At 47.2% G+C, this 19,585-nt stretch overlaps 1 protein-coding gene across 1 annotated transcript in view; it reads left to right on the forward strand.

Moving 5' to 3' along the window:
- Positions 1–19,585, forward strand: part of LOC143986898 (uncharacterized) — a 1,277,526-nt gene that overhangs the window by 1,002,075 nt on the left and 255,866 nt on the right. Inside the window, 3 exon segments of the mRNA XM_077485305.1 lie at positions 7,512–7,685; positions 8,081–8,222; positions 13,239–14,419. Of these exon segments, the coding sequence (XP_077341431.1) occupies positions 7,512–7,685; positions 8,081–8,222; positions 13,239–14,419 (1,497 nt within the window).

Consider the following 19,585-nt stretch of genomic DNA (forward strand, 5'->3'; position numbering starts at 1 on the left):
TTCGTTTGCTGAGCCATGCGGCAAGCATATGGCTCTGAACACGATCATGTGCACATTCCCACTGCTACCAATGATGTGAGCCGTACTCTGTCATTGCTCAGTGGGCCATAATTTTGTATGGTTATGCTATGGTTCCCATGTACGCAGATCTGCTTACTTAGGAGTTTAGATGCGGTCGCCATGGAGTGGCCAGTCCCTTGGTGAGGCATAAACAAATATCCTCAAAAGAGCGAACAGATCCGCCGTGTCCAAGGGAAGGTTTCCGCAGTCAATGGTCTTCCACCAACATCTGTATGAGCGAATACCCTCACATGAGCGTATTACAGCAAAACTGACACTGGTGGGCATCTGACAACCATACAGTAATAAAAATTTCCACAACAAGGACTTATTAGAAAGGCAAGCATAAGATTATTATTCTTTATTTCCTACAAAAGTACGAATCAACGAAAAAGGCAATCTCACAAAAGTAACAATTACTAAATTACTACCAATAAACAAAAATTATTATCTAACAAAATTATGAATTTTTAATCAAAGCAAATTAAAAAACGGAATTACGAATCATTTCGTATCAATGAAAATAAAACTGTTACGAAAATACGAACGAGTCAGAATATGAAACCTCACGTCTTACGAAATTACGAATCATAAGCCCTTGTACACACGGTCGGACATTCCGACAACAAAATCCGTCAGATTTTGTCCGACGGATTTTGTCCGAAACTGGTGTTGCATACACACAGTCGGACAAAGTTGTCGGAAAATCCGATCGTACGTAACGTGATGACGTTATTTCATTACGATGGGACTACGTTGAGGCTAGTAGCCAATAGCTTTGGTCTAGGAATTTGATCTGAGCATGCGTGGCACTTTGTCTGATCGAAATTCTCTACAAACGATCGGACAAAGTCCCATCGGACCATGTTGTCGGAAAATTTTATAGCCCAGCTCTAAAACTTTGTCGGTTGGACATTCCAACGGAAACAGTCCGATGGAGCCCACACACTGTCGGATTATCCGACAACACAGTCCAATTGGACATTTTCCGTCCGACCATGTGTACAAGGGCTTAGACTAACGGAATTACGAATCATTTCGTATCAATGAAAATAAAACTGTTACAAAATACGAACGAGTCTGAATATGAAAACCTGCATCTTACGAAATTACAAATCATTACGAATCAACAGGAACGTAAAGAAACAAAATGAAACAAAACACATTCTTTTGGTGTGCGCATGTCTAGCTGTCATCACCCTGAATGAGGGCTGGGGGTGGTGTTATGCAAATCTGCTGGATTGATGGGGGCCTGGAAAGGCTAGTACCAGTGGAGGCTGCGCTGATGCCCGTGGCTCTCCCCCAGAAAACCTGAAAGGGCTCTCTATCTGGAAGGGACGGAGGGCTGCACTGGTCTAACATAGTTGCCAACATTGTAAAAAAAAAAATCGGGACACTTTTTTGGCAGTAGGCGGAGTCGTGTTATAATTAGGGGGCGTGGCAAAATGTGGGCGTGGTTTACGGTAAATAGTGGGCGTGGCTTGGATGAGCGTGGCTCAAAGGGGTGTGGTTAGAGTCTGAGATGAATGCGGGATGGAGAGGGAAAGGAGGGGGATGGAGAGGGAAAGGAGGGGGGTGGAGAGGGAAAGGAGGGGGATGGAGAGGGAAAGGAGGGGGGAGAGGGAAAGGAGGGACAGCAGCCCCCCGATCCTACACCATAATAGCAATATGTGTTTTCCAGAGTTTGACAATCAGCAGATAAAGATACTCCAAATAACTGGTGTTGGCGCTTCAATTATCCCGGCGCCATGATTGTTATGGTGTCAGGATAATAGAAGCGCATTATTTCTATTATTACATTGTAATATGAAATGAAATCATTCAACTCACCATAATGCAGAATCAGTGGGAGCCATGAGCGCGTCACTAGCCACGTTGCCTGCTACCAGAGGCCATCAGGTGTCCCAAGCGGAGTCTGTCCTTACATCAGGTGCCCCATCAGAGGTACCTTTCTCACATCTGTGTCCATCAGCGGAACCCCTCCTTACATCTGGTGCCCCTCTGATATCCACAGACCGCCCCCCCCCACATCCACAGACTGCCCCCCCACATCCTCCACAGACCGGCCCCCACATACTCCACAGACTGGCCCCCACATACTCCACAGACCGGCCCCCCGACATCCACAGACTGGCCCCCCACATCTACAGACTGGCCCCCACATCCACAGACTAGCCCCCCACATCCACAGACTAGCCCCCGACATCCACAGACTGGCCCGACACACCACTGGCCCCCGACATCCACAGACTAGCCCCCACCATCCACAGACTGGCCCCCGACATCCACAGACTGGCCCCCAACATAACACTGGCCCCGACATCCACAGACTAGCCCCCACATCCACAGACTGGCCCCCGACATACCACTGGCCCCGACATCCACAGACTAGCCCCAACATCCGCGGACCGGCCCCCGACATCTACAGACCGGCCCCCGACATCCACAGACTGGCCCCCGACATACCACTGGCCCCCGACATCCACAGACTAGCCCCCACATCCACAGACTGGCCCCCACATCCACAGACTGGCCCCCCACATCCACAGACTGGCCCCCAACATACCACTGGCCCCGACATCCACAGACTAGCCCCCACATCCACAGACTGGCCCCCGACATACCACTGGCCCCCACATCCACAGACTAGCCCGACATCCACAGACTGGCCCCCGTCATCCACAGACTGGCCCCCGACATCCACAGACTGGCCCCCAACATACCACTGGCCCCGACATCCACAGTCTAGCCCCCACATCCACAGACTGGCCCCCGACATCCACAGACTGGCCCCCACATCCACAGACTGGCCCCCGACATCCACAGACTAGCCCCCACATCCACAGACTGGCCCCTGACATACCACTGGCCCCGACATCCACAGACTGGCCCCCGACATCCATAGACTGGCCCCCACATCCACAGACTGGCCCCCGACATCCACAGACAGGCCCCCGACATCCACAGACTGACCCCCCACATCCTGGCCCCCACATACATTCACAGATTGGCCCCCGACATCTGACTGGCCCCCGCCCCGACAACAGTGACAGACTGGCCCCGGACATGCCGCCGTTGCCGCGCGGAGAGATTTAACTGTGGCGCCGCCCACTACACTTTACACACACACTGGCGGGGTGGGCGGCGCCACAGGTGTAGACCAACTTCTGGTCTTCTTAAAAATGGCGGCCAGCGGAGACATTGCCCCCGCCGGCCGCTGACCTCTAGCGGCCGGTGGCAAAAAACGGGAAATTTAATTCAATACAAACCGAATTTCCCGGGACATTTCCCGGGACAAAATTAATTTGGGACAAATGTCCTAATCCCGGGAATGTCCCGGGAAATTCGGCAACTATGGTCTGGCTGAGGGTCGGGCCCAAAAAGAAGTCCATGGTGTATGTTCCCCTGGAGTGGCAGTGCAGGGGTGCCGTAATATCACTGTGAGTGAGGGTCACTTTCATTTATAGCAACACGGTCACGACACCATATCACACTTTTTTCCCCCATATTCGTCCAGGGCCTGGCCTTTTGGCTGGGACCAGAGGAATTTTTGATTCCTGGCCGGAGGACATGGTCATTGTATCACACAATGAGCACCTTTCACTCTCCACTCCACTTCCTTCCCCCCACTTTCTTTTAGTTAAATCCCATGTTTGTCACTTTTTTGTGTGTTTTTGCACGTGTGATTGGTAGGGTGTGGGTCCTCGGGCCTGCCCTGAAAGTCTTGGTAGGGGGGTGGACATGGCCTTTTGGCTTAGTTTGCCCTCTCTCATGGGGTCTCCCTTCGACGGAGCCCCACCTAGTACTTGGATGGGTTTGTTTTCCCGGCAGACCCTCTAGAGGATGGGGTCCGTCTGGTTTCAGCCAGACCAAGTGTAAGTACCCCAGTCCCCGTCTAGAGCCTAACGCCCCCGGGGGGGATCAGGGCAAGGTCCTCTGATTTTAGAGGACTTGTGTACACCAGTTGCACATTTTTGTGTTTCACTCTTTATGTGTGTGGACATTTCTTGGGCACCAGGTGATGTTTTTGAGTGTGTTCACACACCGTGAGCTAAATAAAAAAAGAAAAAAGAAAAAAAAACTGTTATATGGATACAAAGAGCCCCAGCCGAGAGTAAAGGGTGGAAATGGCTCCTGATCCCCAGATTTGGCCAATTATGTCCCCAATATAAATAGAATAAAACCCGCGCTATGTATAACAACTCAAATACCTACAGAAATAACTTATACCGGACTGCTGCTGTAATAAAGGTAAGTGTTCCCTTTATCACCTAGAAGAGCATTATGTGTCACAGCGCTATCCTATTGTGTGTGCACATAAATCATCACAAATACACTACAATATGTGGAGACATTCATATATAAAGTGCTAGGGGCTCAAATAATATTCTCTGCAGATCTACTGCTTCCACTTTACACCTACTCTGTGCAAATTCATGTAATCATACAATATTTTGTACTCAATATAGTGTTCTCTGCAAGTCCCCTGTTTCCACTTTGCATCTACTTAAATGAACTTATTTTGCTAAACAAAAATCCACCAATCAGTGAAAAGTTGATAAGGTGTAAAGTTCTCAGTGCCCCAAACTGTGGCAGCTGTAGTGTAGCCACGCCTTCTTCCTCCTCTTCCACACGTGATGGTGAGGGCGCCCCCTTAGTGGTGCTTCCCCACTCACCAGAGCAATATGACTCCCAGCTTTTCATCTACCAGAGTCACCAACATCCTTCACACTCTCCTCACCTCCGATGGCAAAGGAAACGGATCCTCCTCGCTCACTCCTGCAAGTCTGCTGCGCTTCCTGTCATCTCCATCCGAGACTCCTCCTTCTCTGACTGCTGTTCCAGCAGGAGCTCCGCCTCTTTATACACAGAGCTCCGCCTCTTCATACACACTCAGTGCTCCGCCTCTTCATACACACTCAGAGCTCCGCCTCTTCATACACACTCAGAGCTCCTCTTCATACACACTCAGAGCTCCGCCTCTTCATACACGCTCGGGCTCCGCCTCTTTATACACACTCAGAGCTCCGTCTCTTCATACACGCTCAGAGCTCCGCCTCTTCATACACACTCAGAGCTCCTCCTCTTCATACACACTCAGAGCTCAGCCTCTTCATACACACTCAGAGCTCAGCCTCTTCATACACACTCAGAGCTCACCCTCTTCATAAACACTCAGAGCTCCTCCTCTTCATACACACTCAGAGCTCCGCCTCTTCATACACACTCAGGGCTCCACCTCTTCATACACACTCAGAGCTCAGCCTCTTCATACACACTCAGAGCTCCGCCTCTTTATACACACTCAGGGAGAAAGTGGACGGATATTCAGTACAGTGGAACCTTGGATTGCGAGTAACCCGGTAACGAGCGTTTCACAATGCAAACAATTATTTTTTTAAAATCCTGACTCGGTTTGCAAATGTGTTGTCTCACAAGACGAGTAGGATTCAAGCTTCTGCGGTGTGCAGTACCAAATTTGGCCATTTGGCCACAGGTGCGGGGGCGCCGGTGACACTCGGAGCCATTCGGAAATACTCAGAAACACTCGGAAATACTCCGTTCCGGAATGTTTCCAAGCCTTTCTGAATGTAGTCGAGCAGTCTCAGAGTATTTCTGAGTCTCTCTGGCGCCCCCCAACCTCTGGCCATATGCGGTATTGCATGCAATAGAAGTCAGTGTGGAACAAATTATCTTCATTTCCATTGACTTCTATGGGGAAACTCTGATATGTGAGTGCTTTGGATTACAAGTGTAGCCCCCTGATCCTAAAATATGGGGCTACACTGTAAATTTAGTTTGCTGAGCTATAACCAGCTCAGATTAAATGTACATCGTTTATTGAATCTGTTCTAATCTTGACTGTGTTGTGCATTTCCCACTTTTGCCAGTAGGTGTCACTGATACCACAGGACAGTGTGAGAATAGCAACAGGGTTGAGCTGTGATACATATTCTTTTCCAGAAACAGCCCAGTAGGAGGTTCCTGCCGCTGTGCATTCTGGGAGGGAGTATTTATGGGACAGACGCCATGTGCTCTAGGCAGTCCTGACCTTGTGGCCCTCTAGGCCTGGAGGCTATGTTGCTGCAGCTGTGCAAGTAGGCCCAGAAGCCTGTCTGGGGCCTACTACCGCAGAGGTCGTCCTTAGGCTGTCTTGCCGGAATGGAAGAAGCCGAGCCAAGATGAGGAAATCCAGGGGAGGACCCTTGCTGGAGAGAGCTAGGATGAAGGCTGGTCTCTCTCTCAGAAGGGCCTGGTACCTTACTCCTGGAACGGACTAGGCTGGTAATCAAAGGTACCACTGTACATACACACACACACAGCACAAGGGCATGATCACATTATATGTTTCTTGAGCTGCAGTTCCTCTGATCTCCACAAGGTGGTAATCTCACCTCTACCCAGACAGGAAGTCTCTATTGAATACAGACAGGAAGTGATATCAGGTACAGACAGGAAGTGATATCAGCTACAAACAGGACAAAGGACATTCCATTTGGAAAGACGTAGAGAGAAGACACTGCATGAACTGGTGGCAGAGGAGGTAATACATAGATTAACCCCTTCAGGGGGATCGGTTGACAATTAATATATTTTTCTTCCGAATCTGGCCATACATGGTTCAGTTTTATTGTTCATCCAGCAGGATGAGAGGAAAAAAATTGAAGTGATTCCCCCATCCACACATTGGAGGGGGATGGGGGAATTCTCCCCGCTGCACTATTGTATTCTTTGTATTGTATTCTTACTGATCCCCTTAGGATGTGGGCGGTCCCTTGGTATCCTCACTAGCAAAGTGGGTCTGTTAGTCCTGCATTGTATGTAATGACATCAGAATACCTGCTACAAGCTTTGAACCAGCAGAATGTGGGGGTCCTGTGTGGGTGAATTATATCTCAGTCTGAAGTGGGACTTTAATAAAATGGAGACCTGAATGGAGAGGTGAGGAGGATTCTGGGAATATCATTTGATTTTGCTATTTGTGTTCAGATCTAGAGTTTTCCTCCTGTGAAGTCTGGAGATCATATGACCATCACATTGCCTCCACCTCCCTCCCTGATAGAATAGAGAAATACAAAGAAGATTCTAGAAGTCACCAGAGAGATGATGGAGGAGAGGTGAGGAGGATTCTGGGAATTGTGGGACATTATCCAGTAACAGACAAGGGATGTGTCTGGATGGTGACTGTATCATTGTGTGTGTCAGGTTCCTATAAGGTGTCAGGATGTCACTGTCTATTTCTCCATGGAGGAGTGGGAGTATTTAGAAGGACACAAGGATCTCTACAAGGACGTCATGATGGACAATCAGCCGCCCCTCACATCACCGGGTAAGAGGAGACTTTATTGTAAAGGAGAGAGCAGTACGGAGGCTCCACCTAGATCCCCCATCATCTGATAAACACATAGAAACAATGTATTCAGTCAGTGTGTGTGTTTCCTACAGATGGATCCAGTAATGGGAACCCATTATGGATGGAGGAGTCTCTAAAAGAACACAAAGATCTGTACCAGGACACCATGGTGGAGTCATCCAGCTACAGAAACCCACCAGAGAGATGTCCCCGTCCTCTGTATTCCCGGGATTCCACACAGGAAGGTCACACCATCCCCCACCATCATCAGGTAGATAAGGAACAATCACAGATAATTCTGATTTATACACAGCATGATTGTTACAATGAATGTTGTATCATGTCTTTCAGAGTGGAAACCTCGGGGATGATAATATTGAAGTTAAAGAAGAGTATAAAGAGGAGGATGAGGAGTATGGAGTGATGGAGGAGTTTTCAGGAGGACACAAGGATATGATGGAACCTCCAAATACCAGGAACCCACCAGAGAGATGTCCCCGTCCTCTGTATTCCCGAAATTCCACACAGGAAGATCACACCATCCCCCACTGTTACAAGGTTGGTGGGACTGAACAACTAGAACATGGATTCGTAGAGATGGTGTGTGGATTTTTTACATGAGCTTAAATTTTACAGATGATATTCTCTCAAATTTTCTTGGTTTAGAGTGGAGATCCAATGGATATAGAATTTGAGGTGAAATCAGAAGAAGAAGAGAGGTATGTGAGGGATGATCAGCAGTCTATGAAGGAGGATGGAATAACGGGGACATTTATAGAGGAGGACACTCCTACAGAGATCAGCACAGGTGGGTCATTAACACTAAATACATTTCTCCACCCATACTGCTCACTGATTGGTCCAGAGTAGGGCGGGGGCTGGGTGATATCAGCCTGTAATCCCCTGGTCACTTTCCTGAGCTGTGTTCCCCGTCCTGTATTCCTGGATTTCTCTCGGATAATCTTCCTTCTCTGTGCTTCAGACACAATTTATGTATCTAGACTGGATTTATGGAGATTCTGGGGTCTAGCTGACAGCAAAATGTTCATTTTCACCATAGAAGTGCTTTGGGTCTTCTTCCCCATGCCTGGGTCTAGTAAGATCACTAAAGCCCCATACACACTATCAGATTTTCTGCAGATTTTTGTCTTCAGATTTACCAAAACCATTTAGTACAAGGGCCTGCCCAATTGCATACAAATTGAAACTCCTAAGGTTTGACCTCATATTATATGGTTTTGGTAAATCCGAAGACAAAAATCAGCAGAAAATCTGATAGTGTGTATGGGGCTTAACAGAACAACCCCCCAGGATTACTTGCTCTGTTGTCTGCTGGCTGTGCCGGGTGGAGGGATATGTCTGTATAGTCTCAGACCCAAGTCACTGAGTGCAGTCTCAGGAGATGGGAGGCAGCGGTGTGGGGCCTCTGCAACTTGTCTCATGTAATCATTTCATCTTCCACTGATTACTGAATACCAATATTATGAGTCCTGACCCTTACACTGTATACTTTATAGTCTACATTGGATGCATAGTTACATAGTAGGTGAGGTTGAAAAAAAGACACAAGTCCATCAAGTGCAACCTATGTGTGTGATTATACAGTATCTCAGTATTACATTGTATATCGCTGTATCCAACATTGTGGTCATTCGGGTGCTTATCTAATAGTTTTTTGAAACTATCGATGTCCCCCACTGGGACCACCGCCTATGGAAGGGAATTCCACATCCTTGCCGCTTTTACTGTAAAGAACCCTCTACGTAGTTTAAGGTTAAACCTCTTTTCTTCTCATTTTAATGAGTGGCCACGAGTCTTGTTAAACTCCTTTCTGTGAAAAAGTTTTCTCCCTATTGTGGGGTCACCAGTACGGTATTTATAAATTGAAATCATATCCCCTCTCAAGCGTCTCTTCTCCAGAGAGAATAAGTTCAGTGCTCACAACCTTTCCTCATAACTAATGTCCTCCAGACCCTTTATTAGCTTTGTTGCCCTTCTTTGTAGTTGCTCCATTTCCAGTACATCCTTCCTGAGGACTGGTGCTCAAAACTGGACAGCATACTCTAGGTGCAGCCGGACCAGAGTCTTGTAGAGCAGCAGAATTATCATTTTATCTCTGGAGTTGATCCCCTTTTTAATGCCAATATTCTGTTTGCTTTGTTAGCAGCAGCTTGGCATTGCTGAGCCTATCATCTACTAGGACCCCCAGGTCAGTTTCCATCCTAGATTCCCCCAGAGGTTTTCCCCCCCAGTATATAGATTGCTTTTAACTTTTTGCTATCCAAATGCATTATTTTACATTTTTCTACATTTAACCTCATTTGCCATGTAGTTGCCCACCCCATTCATTTGTTCAGATCTTTTTGCAAGGTTTTCACATCCTGCGGAGAAGTTATTGTCCTGCTTAACTTAATATCGTCCACAAATACAGAGATTGCTCTGTTTACCCCATCCTCCAGGTTGTTTATGAATAAATAAACTAGGATTGGTCCCAGCACAGAACCCTGGGGGACCCCACTACCCACCCCTGACCATTTCGACTACTCCCCATTTATCACCACCCTCTGAACTCACACTTGTAGCCAGTTTTAAATCCATGTACTCACCCTATGGTCCATGCCAACAGACCTTACTTTGTACAGTAAACGTTTATGGGGAACTGTGTCAAATGCTTTTGCAAAATCCAGATACACCACGTCTACGGGCCTTCCTTTATCTAGATGGCAACTCACCTTCTCATAGAAGGTTAATAGATGGGTTTGGCAAGAACGATTCTTCATGAATCCATGCTGATTACTGCTAATGACACCGTTCTCATTACTAAAATCTTGTATATAGTCCCTCATCATCCCCTCCAAGAGTTTACATACTATTGATGTTAGGCTAACTGGTCTGTAATTCCCAGGGATGTATTTTGGCCCCTTTTTAAATATTGGTGCTACATTGGATTTTCTCCAATCACTTGATACCATTCCAGTCAGTAGACTGTCAGTAAAAGTCCTCTGTTAACCATGGAGGTGCTTCCTGTGATGTGTAATGAAGATAAACACTGCAGTTTTGGTTACTGAAGCCCCTTGATTCTCTTGTGAAGAGGAGAAGAATAAATTCAATACCTTCGCCATCTCCCCATCCTTTGCAACCAGATGTCCTTCCTCATTCTTTATGGGGCCAATATGGTCTGTCCTCCCTTTTTTACTGTTTACATAAAGAATTTCTTGAGATTTTTTTTTTGCTCTCCTCCGCTATGTGTATTTTATGTTCTATCTTAGCCGTCCTAATTGCACCCTTACATTTGTTATTGCATTCTTTATCAAGTCTGAATGCTGATGATGATCCCTCAACCTTGTGTTTTTTTTAAGGCCTTCTCCTTTGCTTTTATATGCATTTTTACATTGGAGTTAAGCCATCCAGGACTTTTGTTCGCTCTTTTAAATGTATTGCCCAATGGGATGCATTGGCTAATGCCCTTATTTAATATGTTCTTAAAGCAAACCTATCTCTCCTCCGCGTTCTTTGTTCCTAAGATTTTATCCCAGTTTATGCCTTTTAGCAAGGTTCATAGTTTAGGGAAGTTGGCTGTTTTGAAATTCAATGTCTTTGTATTTCCCTTATGTTTCCTATTTGTGTGATTTATACTGAAGCCAATTGACCCCGAATGCCCGGTAGACAACATACTGTTCGACACTTCTGGTCTTTGTTACAGATTGGCCTTCCTGTCCTTCTAAGGCCGCGTACACACGGGCGGACTGTTCGCCCAACTTTGTCCGCTGAACAGTGTTTCAGCGGACAGTCCGCTCGTGTGTGGGCTTCAGCGGACAGTTTCAGCGGACAGTCTGGCGAACAAAGTTTTTCGGAATTCCCGTAAGACAGTCCGCTGAAACTTGGTTTGAGCGGACAGTCCGCTCGTGTGTAGGCTTGTTCGTCAAACTAAGTTCCGCGCATGCTCAGAAAGGATTTACACGCCGAAGGTTGCATTGCAGTGTATAGGACGTCGTTTTTCTAGTCCTGTCGTACGTGCCATTTACGTCATCGCGCACGCTTTCAGCGGACTGTTCGTTCATCGTGTGTGGTCAAGTCCGCTCATGCAAATTTTGAGCGGACTGTTTGTCGGATTGTTTGACAAACTAAGTTGGGCGAACAGTCCGCCCGTGTGTACGCGGCCTAAGAATTGAGTCCCCTACCACAAGAATCTGTCTTTCCTTTCCCTTCACTTCCCCCCACTCTCACTGGAGGAGTTCTTCCCCCGGTGGCTAGGAGAGTCCCTCATCTCCAGCAGTGCTGGTCTCTGACTGGTTTCACCAATGTCACTCAATGGAGTGTACTTATTGGAATGCTCCAGCCCTGGATTGGCTTCCCTGGCACTTCCCCCTCTACCCTTCCTGACTGTCACCCATCTACTCTTTCCTAGTGCCTGCACCTCTTTGTCTACACCTACCTCTGTGGTGGCACCTACTGTGTACGTTCCTGGCTCTTTAGTATGGAGGGACTTCTGAGTGCTGACAGTTGCTTCCTCAGATTCAGAACCTGGGATTCCAGGGAAACAATACGCTTACATTTTGCACAGCAGTATTCACCCTCCATCAGATGATCAAGGAATGCATACATGCCAAAAGATATACACCAAAGCCGCATCTCCACACCTCCATCATACCTACTAATTTAATGAGGATTGGGGATTATACCCTGTCCAAATTACCTAACAACTAACTTCCTAAAACTAATACTCAACAAGACAATACACAGGTACTCAACAAGACAATACACAGGTACTCAACAAGACAATACACAGGCACTCAACAAGGCAATACACAGGTACTCAAAAGGAAGCAAAAAAAAAAAGCTGTTTAAAAAGTGACAGAAAAAGGTGTTAAAAAGCTACAAGGAAAAACCCCAACAAAAGAACCTAAAAATGCAACTCAGCAATCACCGGCAGTCAAAAAGCAAATCTTGTTCACACTCTCCACTTAAGGTCCCCACTTTTTAGCTTCCAACCAGCAGTCTGGCCCCTGCACTATATACTCTATGTTGTACATTACATACTCCTGACCCCTACACTATATATTATATGCTGTACATTATATACTCCTGACCCCTGCACTATATACTCTGTGTTGTACATTACATCATTCTGATACTATATAGTCCTATCTGTTGTATCTTATACAATATGATGTATATTACATAGTCCTGACTTCTGCTCTCTCCCCTCTACCCACTGCTATATATACACATAATATGTATTTTCTTTTGTTACACCCATTTCCTACCAGCTGGGCATTTTATATCTGATGATTTGATTGGAGCACAGACTTTTACATGATGATAATAATGTGATAACATCCTCAGACTTTGGAACCTTAAACAGAAAGTGATAATGAGGGAGGAGTCAATAACCCAATGATGGGGGTCTTCAGGATCAGTCCAGTCTTCATCTTTGTTTTCTCCCCCCATCCTCACTCTGACCTCTGGTGGGGCTCAGCCCCGCTGTTATTCATGACTAAATCATGGACTAAATAAGGAAGTGCAGGACTTCTTGTGTTGGGAAGATGGCAATGAGTGATAGAGGGGGAGGGGACACTCGTCCTACAATCCCCTCATCACTGTCACTCCTATAAAAGACAGTTCTCGTTGTTTCCTCACTCTCTGACTAAGGTCCATGAATAAAGAAATGATCTGGTAGGAGATCAGAGGATCCATTTACTAGTTACCTTGAGGGGGGAATTGTAAGATCCTCAGAGACAAAGCTGCCTGATGTGGGCGGAGTCCTGGTTTAGGGGAACCAATCAGCTCATGTCTAGTAATAATCTCTTTATTTCTATTTTAGTAGATGGACGGGAGATGAGGAAAACCTCAGAGGATTGTCTCACTTTGTCTCCAGACTGTAAAGTAGAAGATGAGGACATCACACAGTATAGTCCAGGAGAAAACCCGACTACCTCAAATGTCCATCCGGCACCACACAGTGTAGATGGACCATCGTATTCCTCTTATCCTGAGGAACCTCAGACTGTGAGGGACGGGGCCGTCCTTCCAACAGAGAAGATTTTTTCCTGTACTGAGTGCGGGAAGGGTTTCCATTCTAAATCAAAACTTAATGTGCATAAAAGAACTCATACAGGGGAAAAGCCATATTCCTGTCCTGTATGTGGGAAATGCTTTTCAGATAAGTCCAATCTTTCTAATCATCATAGATTGCACACGGGAGAGAAGCCATATTTCTGTTCTGAGTGTGGGAAATGTTTTGCACAAAAATCAGTTCTTGTCAAACACCAGAGGTCTCACACAGGAGAAAAGCCTTACTCGTGTCCTGAGTGCGGGAAATGTTTTTCGGAGAAATCCAGTCTTTACAAACATCAAAAATCTCACATGGGGGAGAAGCCGTATTCCTGTCCTGAGTGTGGGAAATGTTTTCCACAGAAGTCCGGTCTTTACAAGCATCAGAGTTCTCACACGGAGGAGAAGCCATTTTCCTGTTCTGAGTGTGGGAAATGTTTTTTACAAAAGTCAGAATTTGTTGTACATCAGAGATCTCACACAGGAGAAAAGCCATTTTCCTGTCCTGCGTGTGGGAAATGTTTTTCAGTGAAGTCCCATCTTTACAGACATCAGAGATCTCACACGGGGGAGAAGCCGTATTCCTGTCCTGAGTGTGGGAAATGTTTTTCAGACAAGTCCTATCTTTACACACATCAGAGATCTCACACAGGGGAGAAGCCGTATTCCTGTCCTGAGTGTGGGAAATGTTTTTCACAGAAGTCCAGTCTTTCCACACATCGGAGATCTCACACGGGGGAGAAGCCGTATTCCTGTCCTGAGTGCGGGAAATGTTTTTCAGACAAGTCCTATCTTTACACACATCAGAGATCTCACACGGAAGAGAAGCCACATTCCTGTCCTGAGTGTGGGAAATGTTTTTCACAGAAGTCTTATCTTTACAGACATCAGAGAACTCACACGGGGGAGAAGCCGTATTCCTGTCCTGAGTGAGGGAATTGTTCCTCTCTGAAGTCCTGTCTTCCTGTACATCAGGGATTCCACACAACTGTTGAGGTGTATTAGTGCCTTGAGTGTGGGAAATGTCTTCTATATGAATGTTGCTGGACATCACAGCTCTCATGTGGGGAAGAAGTACTCTCTTTCATACAACTCTGTTAGAATATTTGATATTCCTTAACTTACGGAAATACCTTTTTCTTTCTCGTACATCACGGGATACAGAGACTCAGTAATTGCTGGTGGGTTATAGGGTATCACTAGGTGATTGGACACTGGCACACCCTAGACAGGAAGTTCAATCCCCCATACAACCCCTCCCCCTACAGGAGGTACCTCAATTTTTTCGCCAGTTTTTTAGGTGTTGGTCACAAGTAAAGATGTGCTGTGCTGAGCTCCGCTGGAATATCCTTACTGGGGCCAGCTATGCAACTGGATCCATTCAAGGTGTCTTTTCCAGGCCGAATTGGACGGTACCCGAGCCTCGTGTCAGAAGAAACAAGGTTTTACCTGTAACGCTTCTCTTTTTAGAGAACTGGACCCTGGGATCCAGTATTGGGTATTTTACAGCCACATTCCTGGCAGGGTGCTTTACGGGCCCAGAACTGCGGATCCCCCTATTTAAGGGGGCCCCAGTCTCTGAAGGTTTTTTTTACTAACGGAGCCCACCATGAGAGGTGAAGATTGGGTCTGTTATTCAGACCCTGCAGCTGGATAAGGTAAGGGAGACTCCTCCATAGTTTTTCTAGTTCTAGTAGGTTTTCTCCTTTTAAGTGAATGTATGCTGTGCCTATAGTCGCCACCGGAGGCTGCTAAGAGCACATACCTTTTAATCTCTGATCTGTCTGCTGGGTGTCCACGCTCTATGCTCCTCCAGCCATGCTCCAGGAAGGATGAAGGTAAGGGTTTTTTTTCCTTCCGGGATTCTCCCTCCACGGATTAGGGGGCTGAGACAGGCCTGGGCAGAGAGCGGTAATATACCCCACCACCCGCTCCCGTCCACTGCCGCCACCAGTACAATGGCTTCACATCCACTGCCCCTTCCCTTTCCTCTGTCCCAGCCTCCTCCATGCCTGCCAGCAGGGTTAGAGCCTCTGCTCGCGTGGGAAACGCTAGTTTTTAAAAACAGGCGGGGGCGGGCAGAAGTGGTCGGAGGACAGGGGGCGGAGCACTAGGCTACACAGGCTTTAAAGTGCACTCTTTTTCAGATGCACACAACCTATGGAGGGACACAGAGCTGACAGGCACATGTGAGTGTGGGAGACACAGGCATTCCCAGGCAGCATTTACTTAGGCACCAGGCGGAGTCTTAAGTAGCCGCGGCAGTTGCTGAACTACAGGGCTCCGCAGTCAGCGCATTTTTTTGTGGTACCTCTACCTTTTGTTGCTTTGCACTATGGGTAAAAGAGGTACACGTACCCCAAAGAATAGGGGCTCTAAGGGGTCCCCTTCAGGCTCTGAGGACCCCCTCTGCAGCACCTTCCCCCCCTGCAGGACCCGGGGAGGCTGGCCAGGGAGAGCCGTCGGGGTCAGGGGCTGCAGCTGCTTCTGGCACTTCAGCCTCTGTGTACATTACATAGGAGGTTTTTTCCTCAACCATAAACGGTTTAGAGGAAAGATTAGTGGCCTTAATCGCACCTTCACTCAGTGGAAAAAAACGCACTAGGCCCCCCTCTGTCACCCAGGACCCTCAGAGTGAGGAACTCTGGGATAAAGGAGAGGAATCCCCCTCAGAGGATGGGGAGGAAACTGATTCCACGTCTGAGGAATCTAGTAGAGAAGGGCCCTCTTCAGCTTCTCAGGATGAGAAAATGTTGGTTCAAATTCTTGCTGGATTGGTCCGTTCCACGTTTAAGTTACATAGTTAGTCAGGTTGAAAAAAGACACAAGTTCAACCACAAAAAAATAATAATACTATAATACAATCCCATATACCCAATTCTATACCCACAGTTGATCCAGAGGAAGGCAAAAAAACCCAGCAGAGCCATGATCCAATTTGCTAAAGCAGGGGAAAAAATTCCCGTACCTGAGTCAGTGAAAGAACCCACTTCTTTTCTGGGTTCAATGAAACCTCAAACTGCACATGCCTTTCCTGTTCATGGTTTGCTGGAAAGGCTTATCTATTCTGAGTGGGATCACGCAGATAAACATTTTTTCCTGCTAAAAAGTTTTCTACACTTTATCCTATGGAGGAAAAATGTACTAAGATGTGGGGTATACCGGCAGTTGACGCCGGCATTTCCTCCGTAAACAAAATCCTGACTTGTCCTGTTGACAACGCTCAGATGCTTAGGGATCCAACTGATAAGAAAATGGAATTTCTATTAAAAAATGTTTTCTCCTTGGCAGGTTCAGTAGCTCAACCTGCAGTGGCAGCAATTGGAGTCTGTCAATATTTGAGAGACCATGTTAAACAGGTGCTTAAAGCTTTACCTGAACAGCAAGCCCGGGGGTTAGCTAACCTTCCAGCGGCTCTGTGTTTTGCTGTTGATGCTATCAGAGATTCTGTCCTTCAGACCTCTCGCCTTACGCTTGGATTGGTACACATGCGTAGAATCTTGTGGCTGAAAAAATTGGTCAGCCGAATCACCATGTAAGAAACTCCTGGCGGGATTTCCCTTTCGTGGTGCAAAACTGTTTGGAGAGGACTTGGACAATTATATCCTAAGGATCTCTAGTGGGAAAAGCACCCTTTTACCAGTCAAGAAAAGGAGTAAACGTTCCTCCTTTAAACGGGCGCTTTCTCTAGTGCCAACTTCATCAGCCTCCAGGCAGTCATGACGGCCTCCTCTGTCAGGCTCTAAGGTTAAAACTCAGAGTCAACCCCAGGGACAAAAGAAGTCCTGGGGGAGAAGGTGTTCAAGACAAAATGCTAAGACCTCCTTATGAAGGGGTGCCCCTGCTCACTCGAGTGGGGGGAAGATTACTAAAATTCTCAGGGCTCTGGCAGGAGGAATTTCGGGACAAATGGGTGGTCTCCACAATAACTCTATGTTACAAACTAGAATTCCCTTCTCATTTCCTCAGATCAAATGTACCCAGAGACCCAGAGAAAAAGCAGTCTCTCCTGCTAGCGTTGAAGCGACTATTGTGGCAAAAAGTTATCATGGTAGTTCCCATGCAAGAGCAGGGAATGGGGTTTTATTCAAACCTTTTCACGGTACCGAAACCAAACGGAGATGTCAGACCCATTCTATGTCAGGTCACCTTGAGGCGAGGTGACAGATGCACACCGTAGGGATCAGGAGTGCACCGCAAGGTTGTGGACCCTACGGCTGACTGCTGCGGACAGGAGACAGGTCCCACCGGGGTTAGAGCGTAAGATTCCTTGGGGCACGGAGTCTAAAGCCCCGTACACACTATCAGATTGTCTGCTGAGTTTTTCCTTCAGATTTACCAAAACCATATAATATGAGGTCAAACCTTAGGAGTTTCAATGTGTATGCAATCAGGCAGGCCCTTCTACTACATGGTTTTGGTAAATCTGAAGGAAAAACTCAGCAGACAATCTGATAGTGTGTACGGGGCTTAAGAGCCAGCAGGTGTTCACCAGAGCCTTAAGTGGTGAGGATGGACTTGGACTTGGCTGCAACTGGCTCCAGGTCATGACCCCCAGGGTCCCACAGTAGGCAAAGGAGGATAGGGATGATGAGGGACAAAGCCAAGGTCAGGGCCACAAGCAGACAGGAATAGTCAGGGACACACTAAAAAGGTCAGGATCACAGGCAAACAGGGATAGTCAAAGACACGCCAAAGTCGGTAACGCAACAACAGAAGAGCACACAGCAGGTAACAGGACGCTAACACACAAAGGAATACACAATGGTTGATCAGCGGGGTTGGCCTGCAGTGCACAGGTTAATATAGAGTTCTCTGATAGGAGCTAGGGTGGAGTCATGCCAGAGGATGGATTACAAAAGCAGTCAGGTACAGGGTCGGCTGGTCTCTAGAGATGGAAACAGATAAGCAGACCAACTCTATTGCATAACCATGACAGTACCCTCCCTCTTACGAGGCCTCCCCCTCCCCCGCCTGGGTCCAGGCTTAAAGGGAAACTCCAGATGGAACCTCCTCAACAGACTAGGAGCAAAGACCTCAGATGCAGTGATCCAAGACCTCTCCTCAGGGCCAAACCCTTTCCAATGTACGAGGTACTGAAGAATGCCTTTACAGAGCCGGGAATCCAAAACTTGACTAACCTCATTCTTTAGATTATCCTCAGAGACTGGAACCGAGGTAGGAAGAGGACGAGAGGACTAAAGGCTTTTTAGGAATGGGTAAGGGCATGAGAAGATCAGGAGTCTGAGCAGGGTCCCCCAGACCCTTAAAGATGAGCTGGGCATCCATAACAGGACCACCAGACTGGGCAGAGGTCAGTGGATCCCTGAGGTCGGGTTGGTTAGAAGGTGACATGTCACAAGAGTCAAGCTGGATAGCTGAAACACAAACGGAATGCAGAGAACCCTGAGAAAAAGATTGAAAACCCCACCTGGCCGAATGAGGTATTCTATCCAAAGGATGGATTGAGCCTCTTAAACGGGTTTGAACGGACATAGTAGCAGTAGGGTGAGGCCAGGTCACAGAAGGTCCTAAACAAGAAGCAGGAAGATCATGGGCTGGACTGGCATAACTGGTGCAGTGGCCGACTGACTAATATTGTCAGGTGTAGCGACCATCTCAATCGCATCACAGGGCATAGCAACTGTGGAACTTGCAGACAAGTTAGCCTGGCTGTGCGTCCAAGGGAGATTAGGGACAGGTAAATGGTTATGCAAACTGGAGTGAATGGTCGACTCAGGTTCATAGGTGGGCCCCTCATCCCGAGTACCACATGAGTGCATCAGTCCGACTATTGCAGGACGCATCCCAGAGATCGCTATATACAGCGGGAAGAGCAGAAGATACTGGGATGGTGGTAACAGGAAGTTTCTCTTTTGTGGTACCCTTGAGTAGGCAGGAAGAGGAACAGGAGGGACCCCAAGCCAGGATCTGTCCAGCAGACCAGTCAACGTGTGGAGAATGGAGTCGTAACCAAGGAAGACCTAATATGATAGGAGATGAAGCCTTAGGTAAGACAAGGAAGGATATCCACTCCTGGTGGAGTGTCCCTACTGACATCTTAACAGAAAGAGTCTGGAAGCAGATAGGGCCCCCTGGGAGAACAGTGCCACCAAT

Source organism: Lithobates pipiens, unplaced genomic scaffold (genome assembly GCF_037356315.1).
Source record: "Lithobates pipiens isolate NorthernLeopardFrog02 unplaced genomic scaffold, aLitPip1_a1.2 Scaffold_18, whole genome shotgun sequence".
In the NCBI taxonomy this organism is placed as follows: Eukaryota; Metazoa; Chordata; class Amphibia; order Anura; family Ranidae; genus Lithobates; species Lithobates pipiens.